Consider the following 21,027-nt stretch of genomic DNA (forward strand, 5'->3'; position numbering starts at 1 on the left):
TTGTGAATAAATGCTGATCTATAACTAAGTTCCTGATTTCAGTTTGAGAAGAGAGAAGTCTTTTTTTAAATTTCTTTATTATTTGCCAGTCTTTAGTTCTTTCTAGTTCTAGCTTTGTTTATTTCCAAATTGTTCCAGAGAGACCACTGCAGCCCAGCAGAGTTTTGCACACTTCTGGGTTTAAAGCCTTTCCAGGCTTTTCTAACACAAATATGTGTCCCTGGCCTGTCCACAATCCCCTCAAATAACAGAAGAATCCCTTCCCTCTCCCCCTCTCTTTCTCCACCTTTCAGAAAATGTGTGCTGAAACAAGCTGTTCTCAGATTTAGCTCCTGGTGAAAAGTTCTGCCCTCCTCTACTGATCCTCTCAGCTACCAGTTGATATGCTGGATAGCTGGACAGCTAATTACCATTAAAAGCCAGAGACACAGAAACGGCTCGTTCTGAGAAGGGCTGAAATAGAGAGGGTTTTAAACGTACAAAAATCCTATACTGGAGTGTTTTTTCAGCAACAAACTTCACAGGCATGTTTTGGGGACCTCTGAGAACAATTTAAGCTTGTCTTAAAAGGGTATAATATGTCTCCTTTAATGTCTTTATTTTTGGCAAAAAGCTTTGCACTGTTTAGGGGGTATTTGGCTGAAAAAATACTTCACAGGGGGTACATGACTGAAGAAAGGTTGACAACTATTGATTTAATGTATACATGAGTGCGGTCAAGTTAAACATTTTATTTTGTATTTTATTTTATTTTATATTGTGTATTGTTGGAATGAAGTGCTCAATAAATATTTACATAATTCTGTAATTGATTTATTCTTTGAAGTATTAATATTAATTTTTGCAATTGCAATTGGTTTTAGTGAGGTTAGTACACAGTCATAGCCATAAATGCAATGGTACTAATAATTGGCATAATAATTTCTTTCGGTGTTTCGGTTTTCGTTTTTTTTGGCCTTGGTTTCCTTGTTTTCGGTTTTCGGTTTCAGTCTAGAATTTTTATTTCAGTGCATTCCTAATTTTTACTAAAAAACAAAGATGAACAGGTACATAAAATACTAGGCTATTGTGGGTGCGTTTGTAAATTGTCTCTGAGAGCGCCAGAGCCAGCTATATCACTTATGTAAATGGTTACAGCTTGAAGTGGCGGTGAGGTATTAAAAAATATTGAGAAGGTCTTGAAAAAGTCTTAAAAAGGTATTGAACTTCAAGATTGCTGCATATACCCTGTAGGGATATATTTGAGTAGCTTTCTCTTAAATTTACAATTATTTATTCAAATCTGATGTTTGAATACAACTTAAGAACTAAATTGCCATTGTGAAGGGCAGTGTTACCCCAAGAAAACCTTAAAAAATAGAAACTTTGACCTCAGAAAGTATCCATCGCAGACAGTTTGTTTCCCATAGTTATACAGTAGGCTTTAATCATGAAACTTAATTGTCAACCTTTATTTTTTGTCTGTTTATTTCCACTGCCATTATTTGCGATTTTTGCTCCTTTTTCCATTCTTTTGCCACTTTCAATCATTTTTGCTTTTTTTCACACATTTGTGCCACTTTTATCCTGCTTTTAACATTTTTTTTTTGGTACTTTTCACCCATTTAGGCTGTCTTTTACCATTAAATGCCACTTTTTCCCAAAGTTTGGCTACCCTTTGCCTCTTTCTGCCCATTTTTGTCACTTTTCATTTTTTTGCAATGCATTTGCCATTTTTTGACCATTTTGCAACCTGTAACTCATTTTTTGTCACTTCTCATCCATTTTTGCCACTTTCATGCAGGTTTTGCAATTTTATGCCTATTTTTCTCCTTTTCACCATTTTTGCCACCTTAAAACTTATTTTAATTGCCACTTTAACCCTTTTTTGCCACCTTTCACCACTTAAGTTGTGGCTCTTGCAAAGGTATTTTTCAACAATTTGGCTCTTTGGTTGTGCCGGGTTGAGTAACACTGTTGTAAAGTCTAGACCAATCAGATCAGACCATCTTACACTTCCCCAGACTTGGGGGTACATGTCACCCATGGGGCGCAGCCTAACCGCTAAGCTATCTATGCTCCATAGACAGACAGTTTAATTTACTCATCCTGCATTGAACACTTCAGGAATTCTTAATATTTCATTTGTGATGAAGTTTTTTTGTAAAGTTTTGTCGCTATAATTTATGAGAATTCTTTGCTGTCAAGTTGCTGCTGAAAACACTCAATTTTCCAATCTTGCTCTTTAAAATAAAAGTCTTCAATCATGATTAGTATTGGAGACTTTTATTGTGACAGACGTGGCAGAAAAAAGAACGTGTCATTGCATACTTTCCTGAACTTTAGCATTGTGAGACTAACAGGTAGGAGGGATTGGCCTGTTGCTGCTTTGAGAGAGACAAAGCCTCAGCATTCTTCTTTTAATCACCCAGGACTAAAGACAAATGATATGGATTAAAACGCACCTTTAGTAGGTACGATTTTTAATCACTTCAGCAATTAGCCTGCCCCCTAACCAAATGGGGAACTATGGCCAAAGTGTCTGACATTCTGCCAGAACAGTACCAGAAATCTTTTTTTCTGTCATAAATCACCCTGTTATGATGCGTTTATGACCTGAAAGCCACTGTGGCTGACAGATTTTGCAAATTTACCTCACCATGAACAAAAACACAGCATTTAGCTGGACGTTAAATTGAAATGAAGGTAGTCACATCAGCTTACATTTAGCTATACTGCTCATGGTCTTATGTTGCTGTAGCATTGGGGGAGGGGGATTGCTCATAGTGCCTAGTGATGTAATAGGGCGCTATATTTGCCCTGTCCAAATTAAACCTAGTAACAAAAGAGGTAAAAATCTGGTCTCAATCCAAAAATCTGTTGCACATAGATCTCAGTATTTATACATGTTCACAGCAACCTTATTACAATATATCTAGTGGCTTCAGACACCGATTTTGGATTTCACTTTACAGGGACTTTAAAATTGTTAGAAGGAAAGTGGCACTTGATCAAACTGCTATTCCTGTTTTCTGATCTACTACCATTCAGTCTCTGGGCTTGTTTTCAGCCAAATGGGAGCACATGGTCCCTCTGGAGAGCAGGTAATGAAGTTGGACTACACTCATCAGCAAAAGAAGAACACTACCTACAATGCTAGTGTCACAGCATCTTCTCTGACTGATGGAGCCTACTGTTAGCATTGACATTTTTACTATGCCTGCAAATGTTGGCAAGCAGCTGCACTATGAAACAGTATGTAAGTTACAACTTCACTTCTAACAGTGTAAAAATCAACAATGTTAAAAGAAAGTCTGCCCCCCTGATTTTCTGGTGGTATTGCAACCTTTGGTTTGTTTTCTTAAGCTTCCAAAGAACTTGGAGGAAGTGAAGGCAGATAACAAGAAGAAGGCCCGGCCTATATCCGTGTGCCTGTCTAACATAGAGCATAAATGAGCCTTAGAACGTACTGATCCATTTTTGTACGTATAGGGAGCATAAATGAGCCTTTAGTCTAACCCAAACAAGATGGAAACCGTGTCCCAGTCCCTTACTTTAGTACTTTATTTAGTTTGAACTGTTGAGAAACAAGATGTGATACTCATAAACACTTCCAACTTTTAAAATCCAAAGCCAATTCTTTGGTTCCATTTCCTTTAGGACACAGTTGTTACCACTACCACCACACCCAACATCTTATTTACATTCAGTGTGCAGATGTGCATGTCTGAGTACACATTTTGTCACTTCTACAGTGTGGCTGCACCCATTTTGTCTTTTTACCTCAACCCCCACCCAGCTAAAAACAAATAATTTTAACATAAATTTAAAAAATAAATAAATAAATAAAAATAAACAACCTGGTCAAAATTAGTGTGTCTTATGCAATTGGGACACAGCTCAATTTGAACCAAGAGAAATGGGGAGGAGGGAAACAAATAAAAAAACACCAAACAAAACTGAATAACACATATTTGTCATGTTCTTTATGTGAAATGCACTTTTTGTATTTTATCTAATAGTCAAAAAAGTAAGCTTAAAGCTGGTATCTATAACATTGAGTTTATTGTCACCTGGTGCAGAAGTGAAAGGTGAGCTGTCTGTTGAAAGCTACCAAAACACAACTTTTTCAAGAACCAAATGAAACTGAAATTTAAAAAAATGTCTCAAAGTCGTACATCTCGTCTCAGTGTTTTCTAGAGAAGGAAGAATCCACCATATTTAAACAAGTGGGCGCTGCTGGAATGATGTAGGAAGTTAGCTACTGCATATGCTTACCTTATAAACAACAAACATCCATTCATTGTACAACCCCGACCACTTTATTAAGTACACCTGTTCAAATGCTTACTAAACCAATTGTCTTATCAGCCAATTACATGACAGGAACGGATGTATTTTGGCAAGTAAACACGGTCAAGATGGTGTGCTGAAGGTCATACTGAGCATCAAAATGGGGAATTTATTGAATGTGCCATAGATGCTAGTTACATTTCACATTTTCACACCGTCACAACTAATTATAACCTTAAAAACTATCTCACTTCTCCCTCCATTTGAACAGCTGACCAGAGAAGTCAGCACATTGGATTCATCAGCCTCTGACCTGATCCTCTCGGTAAGAGCCCTGAAACGACTTTTACACAAGGAGGCAGCCACTGAACATGGTGTTAAAACAACAAAGACTACTTTGTAGAGGCTGTTAGCAAATGATTCACACATACAGTCTGATCCACTTTTGTGTATCATTAGATTCCTGAGATAGGGACCACAACTTTCGTGAGGATGTTAAACAAAGTACACAACAGACTAGCATGATCACCACAAATGCTTGGGACAGATCTGCTTTTCACATCCTGGATAAGGAGAGAAACAGACTGAGCAACAACAAGGCGGAGATGTTGCAACAGTGGACAACAGAAGATTGGAAAACTGTGCCTGGTGTAATGAGTCTCCATTTCCCGAGGGCCTGCCAGACCGCCAACAATCATAAATCCTTTTTCTTCCCCATTCTGATGCTCGGTTTGTTGTACCACATTGTCTTGACCATGTCTATATTCCTGAATTTCTGTCATGTGATTGGCTGGTTAGCTATATGCTTTAATGAGCTGCCGAACAGGTGTACCTAATAAAGTGGTCAGTGAGTATATTCGTGATGTTAACTAGGATGATGTTGGCAAGCAAAAGAAAGGCTGTAAATGTAATGTGTTAACAGAAAAAAAAAAAATAGCCGATTCCCCAAAGTGGCTTAAAGTACAATGGCATTTTTGGCAAAAAAAAACCTCACTTGCTCACTACTTTCACCTCATAACAACAATTCATTGTCACCTTAAAGACTTTCAATTGGACCATGAGGCATGGGTTCAGTGTTGACTTGCACTGGCAGCACCCATTTTCTCCATAAACCAGTATAGTTCAGTGTTTTCAGCACAAAAATGCACTCAGTAATAGGTGTTGCTTGCTCAGAAAGCAAAATTAGCCCAGCTTCATTATTGCAGTACTCATAAATATCAGGCATGAGAGCCCCAAATCAGATATTGATTGTTTGGCCCATTTTATATCTCATGCATCCAGACTCATTATTTGGAGAGAACAATTTCTTTATCCAGAGCTGTAAATACTACTTTGATTCTTGGTAAAATACCCTTAAATTAACACCTAGCAACATTAAATGCTCTGAAATTTATGTCACGGTTGCTGCCAGTGCAGAAACAAGAGAGGACCCTGACCCTAATGTATGAGAAAACATCATTCTGTATTGAACGCACGCAAATTAGACTGGTTAAGCACTCTACAGAACAGAATACTAAAATCATTGTTTAAACAATCAGTAAATGAGTTAAAGCAGTACCATGTGCTGATATTACCATGCCTGCATAAATCTAAATAAAGGTCGCGGGTAGAAAACACTGCTTGGATGTTTCATTAGGGGAAAATTTAACCAGTTAGAGAGTGTAAATAACCTCAGGAAGGAGTGACAACAAAATGTTATACAGAATGTATTACAAAGACTCCAGAAATTCACTTCTTTAATATATTACAGATACCAGCTTTAAACCCACTGTGACTTTGACTCATGAATCTTTACTTTGCCTAATGCAACCCACATGGTTCTTCCATGTAGGAAATCAGTAAACATAGAGAAATTTCATAAGATGGCACCTCTGATTCATTTACTGTGATAAAAGGAGACCAGTGGTTGTCACGAGTTCAGAAAAACCCATTCAAAAACAACTGACATGGGCTGTACAGGCAATTTCACATTAGTCGAGTTATTTTACCTGAGCCTGATTACTTCCACTACTCTCTATCCCTCCAGTCTGCTTTCACATTAAGTCAGAGCACGTTAGCACATGTGTTTTGTCTAATACAGTATGGTATGCACGTAGTAGGTTTGCAAATCTACCATAAAATAAGGTGAAGATACAACTGTTGCACTTGGGATTTGTGGATACTAAAGGTCTTTACACACTGGGTCCGTTATTTTCAGATGCGTTTTTTTTTCTGATCCGTAATCCGAAAAACGTCCCGCACTTGGACCTTGCACACTGGGTCTGATGCGTTTTTATTTGCTTTCACTGTGAAAATTCGTAGTGTGGCAAATTGTTTTGTACTACAAGCCTGTGGCTCTGTCACTCCTTTAAAATCCCGGTGGATCCATCCTGACAGAGAGCTTCATTCAGCATCTATTCATGCGTCATAGCGCTGAGCCAAGTTGGACAGATGGAGGGCAACTTTTTAATTCTGTCTCTGTTATGACCTGTGAGTAGGCTACAAACTTATGCCTTTGTCTGTTATATTTCCATGGCAGATATCCACATATTACACTGGCAAACTAGTGTTTGAAGTAAGGGTTGGGTGGAGATGAGCCAGCGAGACAGAATAAACCAACAGGCGCTGTTCTGAATCATCAATCACCCATCTATCTGTTATATTCTTATGGTTGATATACACACAATAAATGAGCAAACTTTGGTGTTTAAAGTGAGAATTTGGTGTAACAAAAAGAGAGAGAGAGAGAAGAGGGGTCTGGCGGGGGTGAGCAAGTGAGGAGGAAGCACTGTTTTGAATCATTAGTCACCCATTTAAATTACTTGGACTGATGCAAAATTTCGCATTGAATCGAGCCTGTTCCAAAAAAAAAAAAATATGACAGATGAAAATTTCGCTGTCAGTGTGCAAAGATGATCAGAACAACATGAGCTCGATTTTCTTTTATAAGATCAATTCAGACAAAAAAAAAATGTGCAAAGGCCTTTAGTGTGGACAGTGGAGTTCATCCTGCCACTCTGGATATCACTATTATAGGATTATATATTACTCCTGATGCCAACAAAAATCATTTCCTATTTCTACATCTTCATACAGCTCAGGGTAAAGGATGGGTTCATGCTGTGTGGATATGGCAGTTGTTAAAGAGACAGTTGTCTTTGCAGCTCTTTTTTTCCGCATGCATAATTTGCACAAACATGTTTATTCCAGCATGTAGTGAGACAGTGCAAGCTTTTACATCAGTTTTTCAGAATAAAATTTGAAAATTGCATCGCTCATGATGTGCATAGAAAGGTGCGAAAAACATTAGAAACTATAGTAGAAACCATTTAAAACACACAGAAACAGTTTTAAATTAAAAATAATGGAATTTTAAAATGTGGGATAAAAAGGATGCAATTAATCGCGATTAACTACTGAAACTCTGGGGCTGTTTTTAAATGACATTATGGATACTACTGAGAGGAATGGAAGTCAACTTTAATAACCCAGCAACTGTATGCTGGTATGTGGAAGTTCTATGAAATGGCGGTTATGGACACTGACCTTAGCTTCAATGCTCTTAAAAGCTAAAAATAGTTAATTGCTCACATTTATCTGGATTTGAAAGTTAATTGCATTACTCTAAGACCTTAATAGCATCACGATTAATGTGTTAATGCCAACAGCTCTAATTATTTTTCACTGGCCAGGAGATACAGCTGTATTTTATATGGTCTCCACTTACTAACCAAACACTGAACCGTGTTTGGGAACCTCTTTGGTGCCATCTTATGAAATTAATCAGAAGTAAAAAAGAACACGACAGATTTACAACAGAGAACAGCATCACTCGATAACTTCTCCAGACGACAGCCACACTGACACAAAACGAACGTGTGGGGTAAGTTAGATGTCACTGCAACTGCAAAAAATGGTTTTCAACTCAAACTGAATGCAGACAAAGCAACGAGGTTAGTCTAAGTATGGGCTTGGAGTCCAGGATCAATTCGAAAGCATGCCAAGAAATGATCACCCTGAGGAGAATGACTGGATGATTTTGGTACCAATGATGGCTTAAGAGACAAAATTAAAATGGAAAATAGAATTGTGGCAAAAGAAATATATAGAACCCTAAAACTGGTTTGAAAGCACTTTTAAACACAAATCAGGAAGACTGAGGAATTAGATTGTAACTTTAGATCACTAACTTCTGGAGGTCAACCAGATCAGGGAAGGAAAATATTTCTTTTGCCTTTTGTATTTCCTGTAGAAATATTGATGCTTTCGCTAAAAGCCGCATGGTACCTCAAGATAAATGTAGACACAATTATCACCCACCAAAACGTCATGCCACACATGATTAGGCCAAAATACAAAAATGCGTTTTTGGAAAATTGGTGAACTAGACGGGGATGATGTCTCAGTAACAAAATTTAAAAAAGACAAAACCAAACAGGAAGTAGCATTGACTCTTCAAATGATACAACAGAAGAAAACTGTAAATCAAAGCATGCCGCTGTCAACGTCAAATCGATGTTAGGGTTAGAATGGTGTGAATTTCTGTGTAAACACATGATTGGATGACTGGGGCCCTGTCTTTGTCTTTCTTCACAAATCCCCATGAATCAGGCTAAACAGCACAGCTCTTAACCGTTTACACCACAACCTTTCACGTCGGCTTTGGAAAAAAATGGGAATGTCCATTCAGATGGATGACATCCTGCCAGTCAGCAGAACAGCACTACGAGCAGCCACATTCATGCTGCCGGATGTTAGGTAGAAAACTGAGACTGGTCCAGTCAACAGAAAAGATTGTTTGAGTCTTGATTATTTTGATTAGCTGGTTTAAGAGAAAAAGGTGAAACGACACACTTTCAAAAAACATTTTTCAATCGTTTCATTACTCTTTTATGCATAATTAGGGATGTGCCTGATTAAACTGCAAGCCAGCGTTTTGTAGCTATCTGTCAGGAGGATTAACCCTTTTTTAAAAATGTGTTTGGGACCCCTGTTCAGTGTCCTGGTTGGTCAAATCTGATTCAGTCTGGTTTCATTGTTTTTAAAGGCTGGTATAAGCCAGGGGTGTCGAACTCAAGCCCGGGGGCCAAATCCGGCCCATGGAACGGTTATATCCAGCCTGTAAGATCATATCATATTTCTATTATAACTGGCCCATCAGTATGAGGTCTGCAGATTTCCTCCAGTATAAAAATGTATACTTGAACTTTATTATTAAAAATATCCTTAAGCCATAAAAAGTCTGAAAAAGTAAAGAGTAAGAAAAATTAGATAAAAAGACAGGAATGTAGGGAAAGAATTAATTTGTGTTTTTATTTTATATTTTTAATTTTGCATTTCAAACTTATGATTTTGAATTTTTATTTCATAATTTCACCATTTAAAGTCATAATTTGGACTTTCTATGTCATATTTTTATCTTTTACATTCACGATTTTAAATCTAAAGTCATACTTTTACCTTTTCAACTCATTATTTTGGCTATTTAATCCCATGATTTCAATTTTTTCTCATATTTTAACGTTCTACATTCATAATTTTGACTTTTTACATCATATTTTGACCTTTTAGATTCACAGTTTTAAACTGAAGTCATATTTTTAAATTTTAAGTCATTATCTTGAATCTTAGCTCATTCTTTGACATTTTTAACTCCTTGCTTTGGCTTTTTAATACCATATTTTGACCTACCAGACTTACAATTCAAAATTTTAAGTCTTATTTAGACTTTTAAACTCATAATTTCAAATTTTATTTTATATTTTGACTTTTAAAACTTATATCAACTTTCTACTCATAAATTTGCTTTTTAAATATAAATGAAAAAATGATATATATGACAGTTGAAGATTGTGTTGACCCTAGTAGGCTCTCAGGCTAGACCTAAATCCAGAATTCAGCCCCAGCTGTGATTGAGTTTGACACCGCTGGTATAAGCTGTATATATATATTGATGTTTAAACAACTCCTGAACGAGTGGGAGGAAAAGAGAGAGAGTAGAAGCATCTATCACACATAGGGAGCTTTAAAAGACCAAACTGATCCAGTTTTGTAATGGGACTTATTCACAAGTGAAGTGTGTGAACAACACTGCTACAAGAAAAGCTAAGTTCCTTTACTGCTTTTTGACTGGGTAAGAGAAGCTTTTTAAAGGATTGAATAAATTATTTTAACCACTACTGAATATACAGCAGGAAAATCTGGTTAAATTGTGTTAAAAATTGGACACTGCCCAATCAAAGTTGTAATCTTAATTGCTAAATGTGATTTTTTTTTTTTTCTTTTTTCCATTTCCTAAACATTAAATTTTGCTTTTTATAAATCAGCAATTGACAGATGCACCCACTGTAAAATTTGATATTTACAATGACAATTTAGTGTATTGTCATTGTCCAGATGTTTTTGGTTACTTCTTTTGCTGTTAGACTTCTTCTATGAAAACTTCTCTGAGGCTCGGCCATGAAAACAGATCAGAGTTTGTCCAAAGGCTGACTTCCTCTGCCCTGAATATTTACTGGGCAGAAAAATTATTTGATTTAGCAGGAAGGCATAGCAGCATTTTAGTGATTTGTCACAACAGATATACACTGACTGCTGAAATCTGTTTTTACCACATTATTTTTAAGGTCAATGGTCGTCACCAGGACCGATATCAACCAGTTCTGATGCTGAGCCAACGCATCAGAGCATCTCTAGACTAGATTAGATTTTCCATGTATCTTTATTACATTAGTTCAAGGTAAAATACTACATTAGAGTAAAGCCTAAGACCTTGTATAGAGAGCCTGAAATAATTAAAGAATTAGAGCTGTGAAATCTCGCATATAAAGGCTAAGTGTTAATTTAGTTACTACATGTAAACTTAAGTTGATCCTTCACATAAACTTTATTTGTTAATTTAAATACACATTCCTGAGCGGAAGCAAACCCAGAACCTTGTTGAGAGGCAGCAGCACTAACCACTGCACCACCATAAAGGTCACATGTCAAAGGTCATCTGTGACTGTGTTATTTGACTGTGCTGCTGCCTATCTTTGCCAGGACACTCCTGAAAAGAAATTTTTAATCTCAATGAGTTTTTCTTCTGGTTAAATAAAGGTTGAATTAAAAAAAGTAAAGTAAAATAAATGTATTTGACTTAATGAATCTGCTACCGACCAGCACCTGACAACCTGGGCTGTGCAAGAGGATCTCAATTTAAAATAAATGTATTTCTGCTTATTTTTGTCTCATAATAATCTTTAGCAAGCCTTCTAAATGATTACTGAAACTTTATTGTCCTTTTCAATCAGACATAAACACTGTTTTCAAAACTTTATTTATAAGTGGTTTCATATATGTGCTCTGCCTTAGGGTTGTTCCGATTCCGATACAAGTATCAGAAATATGCCAGATACTGCTTAAAATACAGGTATTGGTCTTGGCAACTTTAAGACAAAACAACTCTAGGGTCACAGAGATGCTGTACATTATGATTCTATTTGTTGAGTCAAATATAGGTCTAAAATAATTTGCTAGTCTGCACAGTCAGCCCAGAAAGTTCACACTGGTATCAGATCAGTACTCGGTATCAGCCGATACCTGACACCTTGGTATCAGAATGGTTTCAGCAAGGAAAAAAATGGTATCCGAACATCCCTACTTCGCCCCCTTTCAGTGAAAGTTAGAGTAAACCCATCTGATCATATAGAGTTAACTCAAATTGTTTTAATTGAGTTTATTCAAAGCATATTTACATTTGGTTTAGATATTATTACTGAATAACATTTAATTTGATGTAATTAAGTTACACTTCCCTTAAAAAATTTATGTTAAGTTTTTTTAAAATTGAGTTTATATGAAGCATATTTACATTTTTTTTAGCTATAATGATTAAATGACATTGGATTTGATTTAATTTAGTTAAACTTTACCCCAAAATAAAGCTTAACTATTACTAAGGCCTAGAATCTTTTTTTTTTTTTTTTTTAATGAAGGAAGCTGGACGTTAAAAACCTGTTGCGTGTTAGTACAGTTATTGTACAGCGGTTGCCATGACAATTTTGAACAAAAGACGAAGGCAAAGGATGATAGTTCAGAGTCCGTATGTATGCCAAACGCATTGTATAAGGATATAAGTATGATGTCGGTCTCTTCTTCTGTCCTCACAAACCACGCTATGTTAACTCGGAACTGGTCATGTGACACTGTATATTACGTCTTGTGACTTTTAAATGCAGAAAAAGTTTTTCCATTGCACTTTCGTGATATATTCCTGTGTTTAAATGTCTGAAAATCCTTCTCATGAGGCCATAAAAACTTTTTAGTGATAATTGAGAGGTTTTTTGAAATTCATGTGTTACCATTACCAGTTTTTTACTGCACTATTTAGATTTGCGCATTTCTAAGGGTAATGGGAACGCAGCTACTGTTTCCTGAAATCATCAACCCTCATGTTTGGAGCTTGTGATTGTTTCACCAATTTCTATAAAACCATGACGTTTTATTTGCAGAGGTCATCAACAATATTTGAGATGCAGGAGCAGAAGCTCAAATAATAATGTGTAAATTTTTGTCTTTTGTTAGTTTGAACAAAAATTCAGAATGTGCTTTTTGTAGAGAAGACTGTGTTTAAGTGCATAAAGGGGTTTTACATGGATTTGACATCTTTATCTCCATTATCAAACTTTTCAGATCATTAAAGCAACCTTTTTTAAAAGATCATGTTGCATTTGTTCAAAGTAAGCTCTTAAATACATGAATATATTTGAATTTAAATACCTTTCACATGTAACAATGTGGCTTTCTGCTGTTTCCTACCAAAAATTGTACCATTACATTTGGAAATTCCCACTTTTTTTCAAACCTTTACTTTAGGTTATCACATTTCTTAAACATTTTTGAATTTTTCATATTTAGATACAAAAAAGACAGAATAACAAGTACACCTAAAAGCAAAAGTATGACCCAAAAAAAGGAAAAAACCTGTACACAGAAATTCAATGATATCTGTTCTCTATCACATGTTCTGATGTGAGCGTCTAATGTGAAAAATCACAAATGAAAAAACAAAAGCAAATACATGACTGGGTCTAGCCAACACAATGAGTCTTAGCAGAAACCAAAAATAAATGTACAAAATGTCAAAATGTTTGTTTTAAATGAAAAGCTGTAAATGGCAGGAGTGGTGGACCCAAACACGATGTGGTACATTTTGCAGCATCAGTGCAGAAAACATGGTTCACCATCATACAAATTTTGCACATTTGTGATGACATGTACTGACCCCTTTTATCCCCCTCAGCCGGCAAAGTTTGTATGTGTACTGGCGACCATGTTGACCACTTTATAAAGACCCCATGTTCAAGTGTAGCTCATGTTATTGATGGTGCTCTGTGTCAGCAACATACTAAATCAACATCAGTATATCTGTTCTACCATTGCAATGCTTTCATTTAAATGAAAAGTTAAAACTCAGTGTTTTTATGGATTAACTCGTGTGTAGGGCAGCTTGCCATGACAAGTATCCTTACGCTCACTGTTGAATGAAGTTACACTTGTTGTAACCATGGGGCTGTGATGCTCTGAGGATGCCTGGATCCTCGGGTGCAGATGAGTGAAAGCACAGAGAAAGCAAGCAAATGCAAACTAACCTAGCCTACCTGGACGGCTCGTTTCACACTCCTCCAAGTCCTCGTCATCACTCGAACACTCTGCAGACGACACAATTTCATCTGTCGAATGCTGCATAGGTGGGGTGTTGGTCATCCAAGTCGCAGCAAAGAAAAATAAAGAGAAGACAAAGAGAAGGAAAAAAATTGATGAATTAATTATGCAAGAGTCTTATAGGAGGCTAGTTTAAATTCTAATGATGAACTGATGGCCTCACTGCTCAACACTGCCCCAAATTGCAATATTTGGTCCTGTCTGTAAGTTTCAAAAAACCTGGGCCAAATGAACGCAGAGTACAAACAAAACGTCCTTATTCCTCTTTCTTTTTAACACAGAGCAAATGAGCCTTAAATATACAACCTCAATTCCAGAAAAGTTGGAGTGCTGAGTAAGATATAAGGTGCTAGTATACTGGTACAACTGAAAACAGCTAGAGGAGGATTTTGTAATTAATTAGCCCAGAAATAAGGAAAGGCAGAGGTTTACCAATCTGTGAAGAATTGCATCTAAACATTGTGGAGCATTTTAAGATTAAAAGTCCTCAATTTATAATCACAAAGACCTCAAAATCATCAGATCATAATATCATCTAAAGATTCAGGGAATCAGGAGAAAGCTCTTGTGACAACGCCAAACATCACTGCTGGATGTTCGTAGTCTTTGGGCCCTTGGGTGGCACAGCAATGAAAACATTCTCTCCTGGAAATCACTGCATGGGCTCAGGAACACTTCCAGAAATCTGTCATCTGTCAACACAGTTTGCTGAGTCATCCACAAATTCCAGTTAAAGCTGTATCATGAAAAGGAAGTCATATGTTAACACGATCCAGAAACGCTGCTGTCTTCCCTGGGCCAAAACTCATTGAGGCAAAATGGAAAACTTTTCCGTGGTCACAGATGAATCAAAATTTGAAATTCTTTTTGCATGGCACAGACGCCATCCTCTGTGGGCTAAAAAGGAAAGGGTTTGCCCAGCTTGTTATGAGCCCATAATTCTAAAGCCTGCTTCTCTGATGGTATGGGGTTGCAATAGTGCCTATAGCATGGGCAGCTTACACATCTGGAACAGGACTATGAATGCTGACAAGTATATAAAGGTTTAAGCAACATACTGTTGCAAGAAAAAGTATGTGAACCCTTTGAGATTTCTTGGATTTCTGCATAAATTGGTCATGAAATGTGTTCTGATCTTAATCTAAGTCACAACAATAGACAAACACAGTCTGCTTAAACTAATACTGCACAAAAATGATATGTTTTCATGGTTTTATTGAACAAAACATTTAAACATTCACAGTGCAGTATGTGAACCTTGGGATTTAATAACTGGTTGACCCTCCTTTGGCAGCAATAACCTCAACCAAACGTTTCCTGTAGTTGCAGTTCAGACCTGCACAACGGTCAGGACGACTTTTGGACCATTCCTCTTTACAAAACTGTTTCAGTTCCAGTGAATCGCTCTCTTGAGGTCATGCCACAGCATGGGATGTATGATCCCATCCAGGCAATGTCTATTTCAGGAAAGGCCTTGTATATTTCAACAAGACAATGCAAATCAACATACACATCATCACAACATCATGGCTTCACAGTAGAAGGGTCTGGGTGCTGAACTGGCCTGCCTGCAGACCAGACCATTCACCAATTGAAAACAAAAAATGTGGCAAAGAAGGCTAAGACTGTTGAGCAGCTGGAATCCTACATCAGACAAGAATGGGACAACATTCCTCTTCTAAAAACTCCAGCAACTAGTCTCCTCACTTCCCAGACATCTACAAACTGTCGTTAAAAGAAGATGCTACAAAATAGTAAACATGGACCTGTTCTTACTTTTTTTGGGATGTGTTGCTGCCATCAAATAAAAAAAAATGAGCTCATAATTTTCATGCAATAGTAAAATGTCTTCTTTTCAACATGTGATAAGTTGTTGATGTTCCATTGTGAATAAGATACAGGTTTATGACATTTGAAAGTCATTGCATGCTGTTTGTATTTATATTCTACACCGTGTCCCAAGTTTTGTTGGAAGAAGATTGTGCAAGGTTCACCCCTTAAATTGGGTCTGTAGGTATGATAAATGTATTACAACACTTTATAAAGACAGTATGTTTCTTGTAAAAACATTTAAAGTGTTAACATGCGATTTTTCTGATATGGCTCTTTCATAATAAAAGCATTCAAGCAACCTAACAAATGGGGACTGTTATTATATAGACCTATATAGAAACATCATGTTTGTCTTTGGATAAACGGAGCTTTAATAGAGCTACAATATGTGGTGAATGCATCAAGTTACAGTGTCCACAGCTGGATCTTTGACATTACATCACAGCCAGTTGGATAGTGACTGTGTAGGTCTGGCTCCATTCTTGAAATGTCAAAGGGAAACTTGCAGGAGACCAGGGGACTCAATCTGAGCTGTTGTCCATCAAGAATCACTCTTACATGCTACCTTTATTTATTCACCACTGTAGCTAGCAGGTTGAGCTTCCATGGCACTGGTTTTTCCTCACGTACTGTATGTAAATTTAGCAGTGACTGTACAGCCGGGATAATATCTGTGACTACTGCTATCAGTTCACTGCCACAAAAACATGACCCATGATAGGTGTATGATAGTGCTTGTTATGTTGAACTTTCTCAGTTTTAGTTCCCCACCTGTGTAGTTGAAGACGATCTGTGTTTCCTTGTGGTTGTTGTTGACATCATGGTGGTTGTCTCAATGAAGGTAGTGGACATCTCTGGAGGCATGGCCGTCGTCCTGGCTGAGCCTCCTCCACTGGGTACGTCACCTACCAACCTCACACTGCCGTTAATCTTGATGTTAGGGTTACCCTCGGCGGCCATGCCCAGCACCTTCAGGCCGTTGTAATAAAGACCTGAGAGCTGACCCTGAAAGGGCCGCCCGCGATCACTACCTCCAATTACCACTGTTGCTTGGGTGTTGAAAATTGTAAGCTGCCGTCCTGGAGGAGACATCCACATGTAAAATATATGACAGAAAATATACGGCATACAGTTTAAGGTGCACAAATGGTAATAATGGTGCGTTTCCACCAAGATGCCTGGTTCAGTTCAGTTTGATTTGGTACTAAATCTTTTATGTTTCCATCATTTAGGGTTAGGCAGTGGGAAAAGTAACTCTTAATGGCACCTTTCTGTTGGAGTACCAAGTGCACCAATCTGACCTGTAGGGTGGAGCCAGACACACTGCTGCCTACCAAATAAGAGTAAGGTCAGCCCAAACAAAGTCAGGGTTCACTGTACCAAACTTTACTGGACTACTGAAGCAGGGGGCTGTACCACGAAGTGAGATTAACAGACAGGTCTAGTTTGCTGATCCTAAAGTCCAAGTTTTCCATGATACTTAGGTGGTTTCTACACCTGATAGTCTGGGGGACTATCAGGAATGGAATTTGTAACATCGTTGCACTTTCCTTTGGTTTGGTTCGCATTCACACTGCTCTTGGTCAAATGGACCAAACCATCGAACACCTACAACCTCTGCTCGATAGGGGCGCTGTTGTCACAAACAAACGGCAACCAACTCTTCAAACTAAGTCTTCAGTGATGATTAGCATTGGAGGCTTTTATCGTGACAGATTTGGCAGGAACAGAATGCATCTATCAGATACTTAACTAAACTTCAGCATCGGACGCTAACTGACATGAGGGATTAAACTGTAGCTGCTTTGAGAGAGACAGTCACAGTTTGCTTCCTTTAACCATCCAGGACCAAGGATGAATGTAGTATAAATTAATTCGATTCAATTCAATTCGTCCTGCTGCATCTGGTTCAAGTAAAAAGATAGAGAATGCTAATGACCCTGCCCCGTGACCAAATGAACTTACATATCATTATAGCATTAGGGGGGCGGGGTTATTCCCTATAGCAGTCGTGATGTCATGGGCTCAGATATTTGTCCTGCCCAAATTAAACCCAGCCAGGGAAGAAGTGAAAAACTTTCTAATAGTCACAGGTTAAAATTCAGTCACACATAGATCTCAGTGTTTTTGCTTGCAGCAACCTTATTCCAACATATCTAGTGTGTTAAAACAAATTTTGGATTTTGCTTTACAGCAGTAGTTCTCAACTGGTGGGTTGGGACCCAAAATTGGGTCACAGAACAGTTTTCAGTGGGTCGCGACTAGGTGTCTAAAAAAAGGTGGCAAAAGTCCTGAAGTCCTTATTGGACATGCATCGATACCTTTTACCTTACCCTGTTTTACTGTGAAATTGGACACATTTAAATGTTTGCTCAATATTTCAACTATTTTATCTCCTCTTTTTGCAATAAATCGCGACTTTTCCCATAACAATGAAGTAATTTCACAAGTTTTCTGGAAAACTGGCAAAAATTGATACATAATGATGGGGAAAGAGGGTATAAAATTTGTCAGTTTGGTCCCATTTCTCTTTTCATATCAGGTGTTTTTGAACAATCATGCTCCAAACTGCAACATATTTAGTTAACTAAACATGAACTGTTGAAAATGTTTTGGAAACTTGGATCACGATCTGTCGTAAGACAGACTGGTGGGTCTTGAGGCCAGACCAGTTGAGAACCACTGCTTTACAGGGACTTTACGCTTTGCAAAAGGAAAGCCTGTCTGTGTTGATCTCTCTTTGTGGTACAGCCCCAGCTTGACTTGGCTTGGTGGAAACACAACTTGAGGCTCTTATTTTATTGGACAGCAGCAACCAGTGCAAGTGTTTTAACATGATACGATCTCCATTTTATTGATTATCAATAGTAAGTTCCAGATCTTCAAAATTAAACATATTTTTAAGGAAAAATTTGCAGGAAAACTCCTAAACTGTGTGAATTGTACAATTGGTACTGAAATGTAAAAATGCTTTTGTATTATTAGGATGGTGTGCTGGAATTTACCCGCAACTTTTACTGATTGAATACAGGATGTTACCCAATATTGGGCGTCTATTTATTCATGCTGTTTGGTTTTCACTAGTATCATACGAGGTTAAAATGACAAACATGCATAGTCATTGTGTCTTACACTTTGCACTCATTGCCTTTGCACAATAAATACAAGACCCTCAGAATCTGCAGCCAAACAAATGTGAATATGTTGTGCATTTATTCAGGATTATACACGATTATTTAACAATTTATCAGTGTATTTAATTGCATTCATTTATTTCTCTGGTTTAGTAAATATTTTATGCCAACACTTAGCTCCATTTGAAGCTGCATGCAAGCATTCGTATTCATGCTTTTATTGTGGTAACTTGCAGGAAGAGGAATCATAATTTAGCTTTTATAATGACCAGCATTCAGACTCAAGATTTAGCATTATCTAAGTATGAAGAAAAGAAAATATAAGTATAAAACCATGATGCTTTAAAGTTACCTTTCTCTTGTAGCCACTCTTCTACTGGTCTGGCGTATTTGAAAGGAATTTTCTTATTGGCCATTTGATATCGCTCAATGTCGCTGTTCCCTTTAAAGTTTAAGAAGACATTTATAAGAACATTTATGGATCATCAACATGTTATACAGCATTTACGACATGTTTAAAAGACTTTAACTGGAGATTTCAGTTTTATTAGTCATTTAGATTAAGAAAAATCTGTAATAAAATTGACTTTATATGTTTTTTTTTTTTTAGTAGTAATAAAATAAAGAAAACAAACAAAAGCGTCAGTGGAGAACTGGGAAAAAATAAATAAATAAATAAAAAAATGAGAAATATTTGGGTGAATGTTGTATTCCATAAAGTAGCCCTTATCTCCACTTTTATAAAATGTTTTTTTTTTCAGCTAGAAAGCTGGTTACAGCCAACTGTATAAAGTGTTTAGACATGCAGGGTAATGACCATAAGAGAGGAAGAAAATGATGATTATAGACTTGTCCAGGAAGACAACCTGGGCTGCGATCCATCAAAGAGAACTTCAGCTATGAATGTAATAACATGTTGAAATCAAGGATTTAAGAAGCTCCTGTGCACAGCCACAGGCTTAAAAGATAGTTTCATGCGTGTGCTTCTCTAGGATCCACGGAGTCTTTTCCTCTTTCCTCTCATGTTCAGACGCACACCGCTGTGTGAACACATTTCTGCTCTCGTTCTCAGACATGAGAGAGGGGAAGCAGTACGGCCAGTACAGACATGGACCTACAGTATGTTCAGGAGCAATCTTATGACCTTTATTATCCCCGTGTGAAGTTATAACTGTGGATTCTGTCATGGGACACGGGTCAGAGAGTGCATTGTCATTAACAGGTCAGCGATCTCCTCCGTCATATTTCACTGTTAAATGTTCCACAGACCTGTCTACTCTTAAAGACACCGGCAGCTTTGAGAGGAAAATTATTTTTGACCTAAAAATGTCACAAAAACAGCAACTGATGTAAATGTGAAATAAAAAGACATGATTAAATCACTGCTTAGATCAGTGGTTCCCAAAGTGGGGGGTCATGAGACACTGAAGGGGGGTCGTGGGATGCTTTTAAAAAAAAAGGAGAAATTTAATACGGTTTAAAGATGTATATTTGATCAATTATTGTAAACAATATTGTTATAATGATTTCAATTTGAAATAAAAACATAGCTATTAGGTGAGATTTGTGCCTAATGTAAGTAAAACGTAATTTTTTTTTTCACAATTCTGTGTTTAACATTGTACGCTGAAACCACTTCTAAGGAAGGTGGGGTCCCCGGTCTCTGACTCTGTTATTTTGGGCTGAAAAGTTTGGGAACCCCTGGGTCAGATCAAGGTGGCCCTGTATTCATCAAAGCATCTATGCATGTCAGCTTAAAAATACAGTATACAGTATGTGTGCATACTTATATGTCACTGGACAGTGCTATTATGATTTTATCCTCCTAAATGTGTGATCTAAATACTTTAAAATGTTAAGCTCACCAATAATTTCCAAAGATTTTAAAATCTTAAAGTCTTCACACACTGAGTCTGTGATGTTTGGATGCATTTCTTTCAGATCCGTAATCTGAAAAACATCACTTTGCTGACTGTGTCCATTTGGTTTTTATTTGCACTCACTGTGATTATTTGTAGAATGTGGCTAATTGTTTTGTACTGTTCCTTGTGGCTCTGTCACTCCTCTAAAATCTAAAATCACGCTGGATCCATCCATCCTGATA

At 37.2% G+C, this 21,027-nt stretch overlaps 1 protein-coding gene across 5 annotated transcripts in view; it reads right to left on the reverse strand.

Moving 5' to 3' along the window:
- Positions 1–21,027, reverse strand: part of nrxn3a (neurexin 3a) — a 275,340-nt gene that overhangs the window by 13,626 nt on the left and 240,687 nt on the right. For 3 of the 5 annotated variants that reach the window (XM_041812741.1, XM_041812742.1, XM_041812739.1), the window contains 3 exons: positions 19,276–19,365; positions 16,561–16,868; positions 13,884–13,974 (listed from right to left, as the gene is read on the reverse strand). In XM_041812741.1, the coding sequence (XP_041668675.1) occupies positions 13,884–13,974; positions 16,561–16,868; positions 19,276–19,365 (489 nt within the window). The remainder of the gene's footprint in view (positions 1–13,883; positions 13,975–16,560; positions 16,869–19,275; positions 19,366–21,027) is intronic. The other 2 variants (XR_005993299.1, XM_041812740.1) reach the window with 1 other exon arrangement.

This window comes from Cheilinus undulatus, linkage group 18 (assembly GCF_018320785.1).
Source record: "Cheilinus undulatus linkage group 18, ASM1832078v1, whole genome shotgun sequence".
NCBI classification, from domain to species: Eukaryota; Metazoa; Chordata; class Actinopteri; order Labriformes; family Labridae; genus Cheilinus; species Cheilinus undulatus.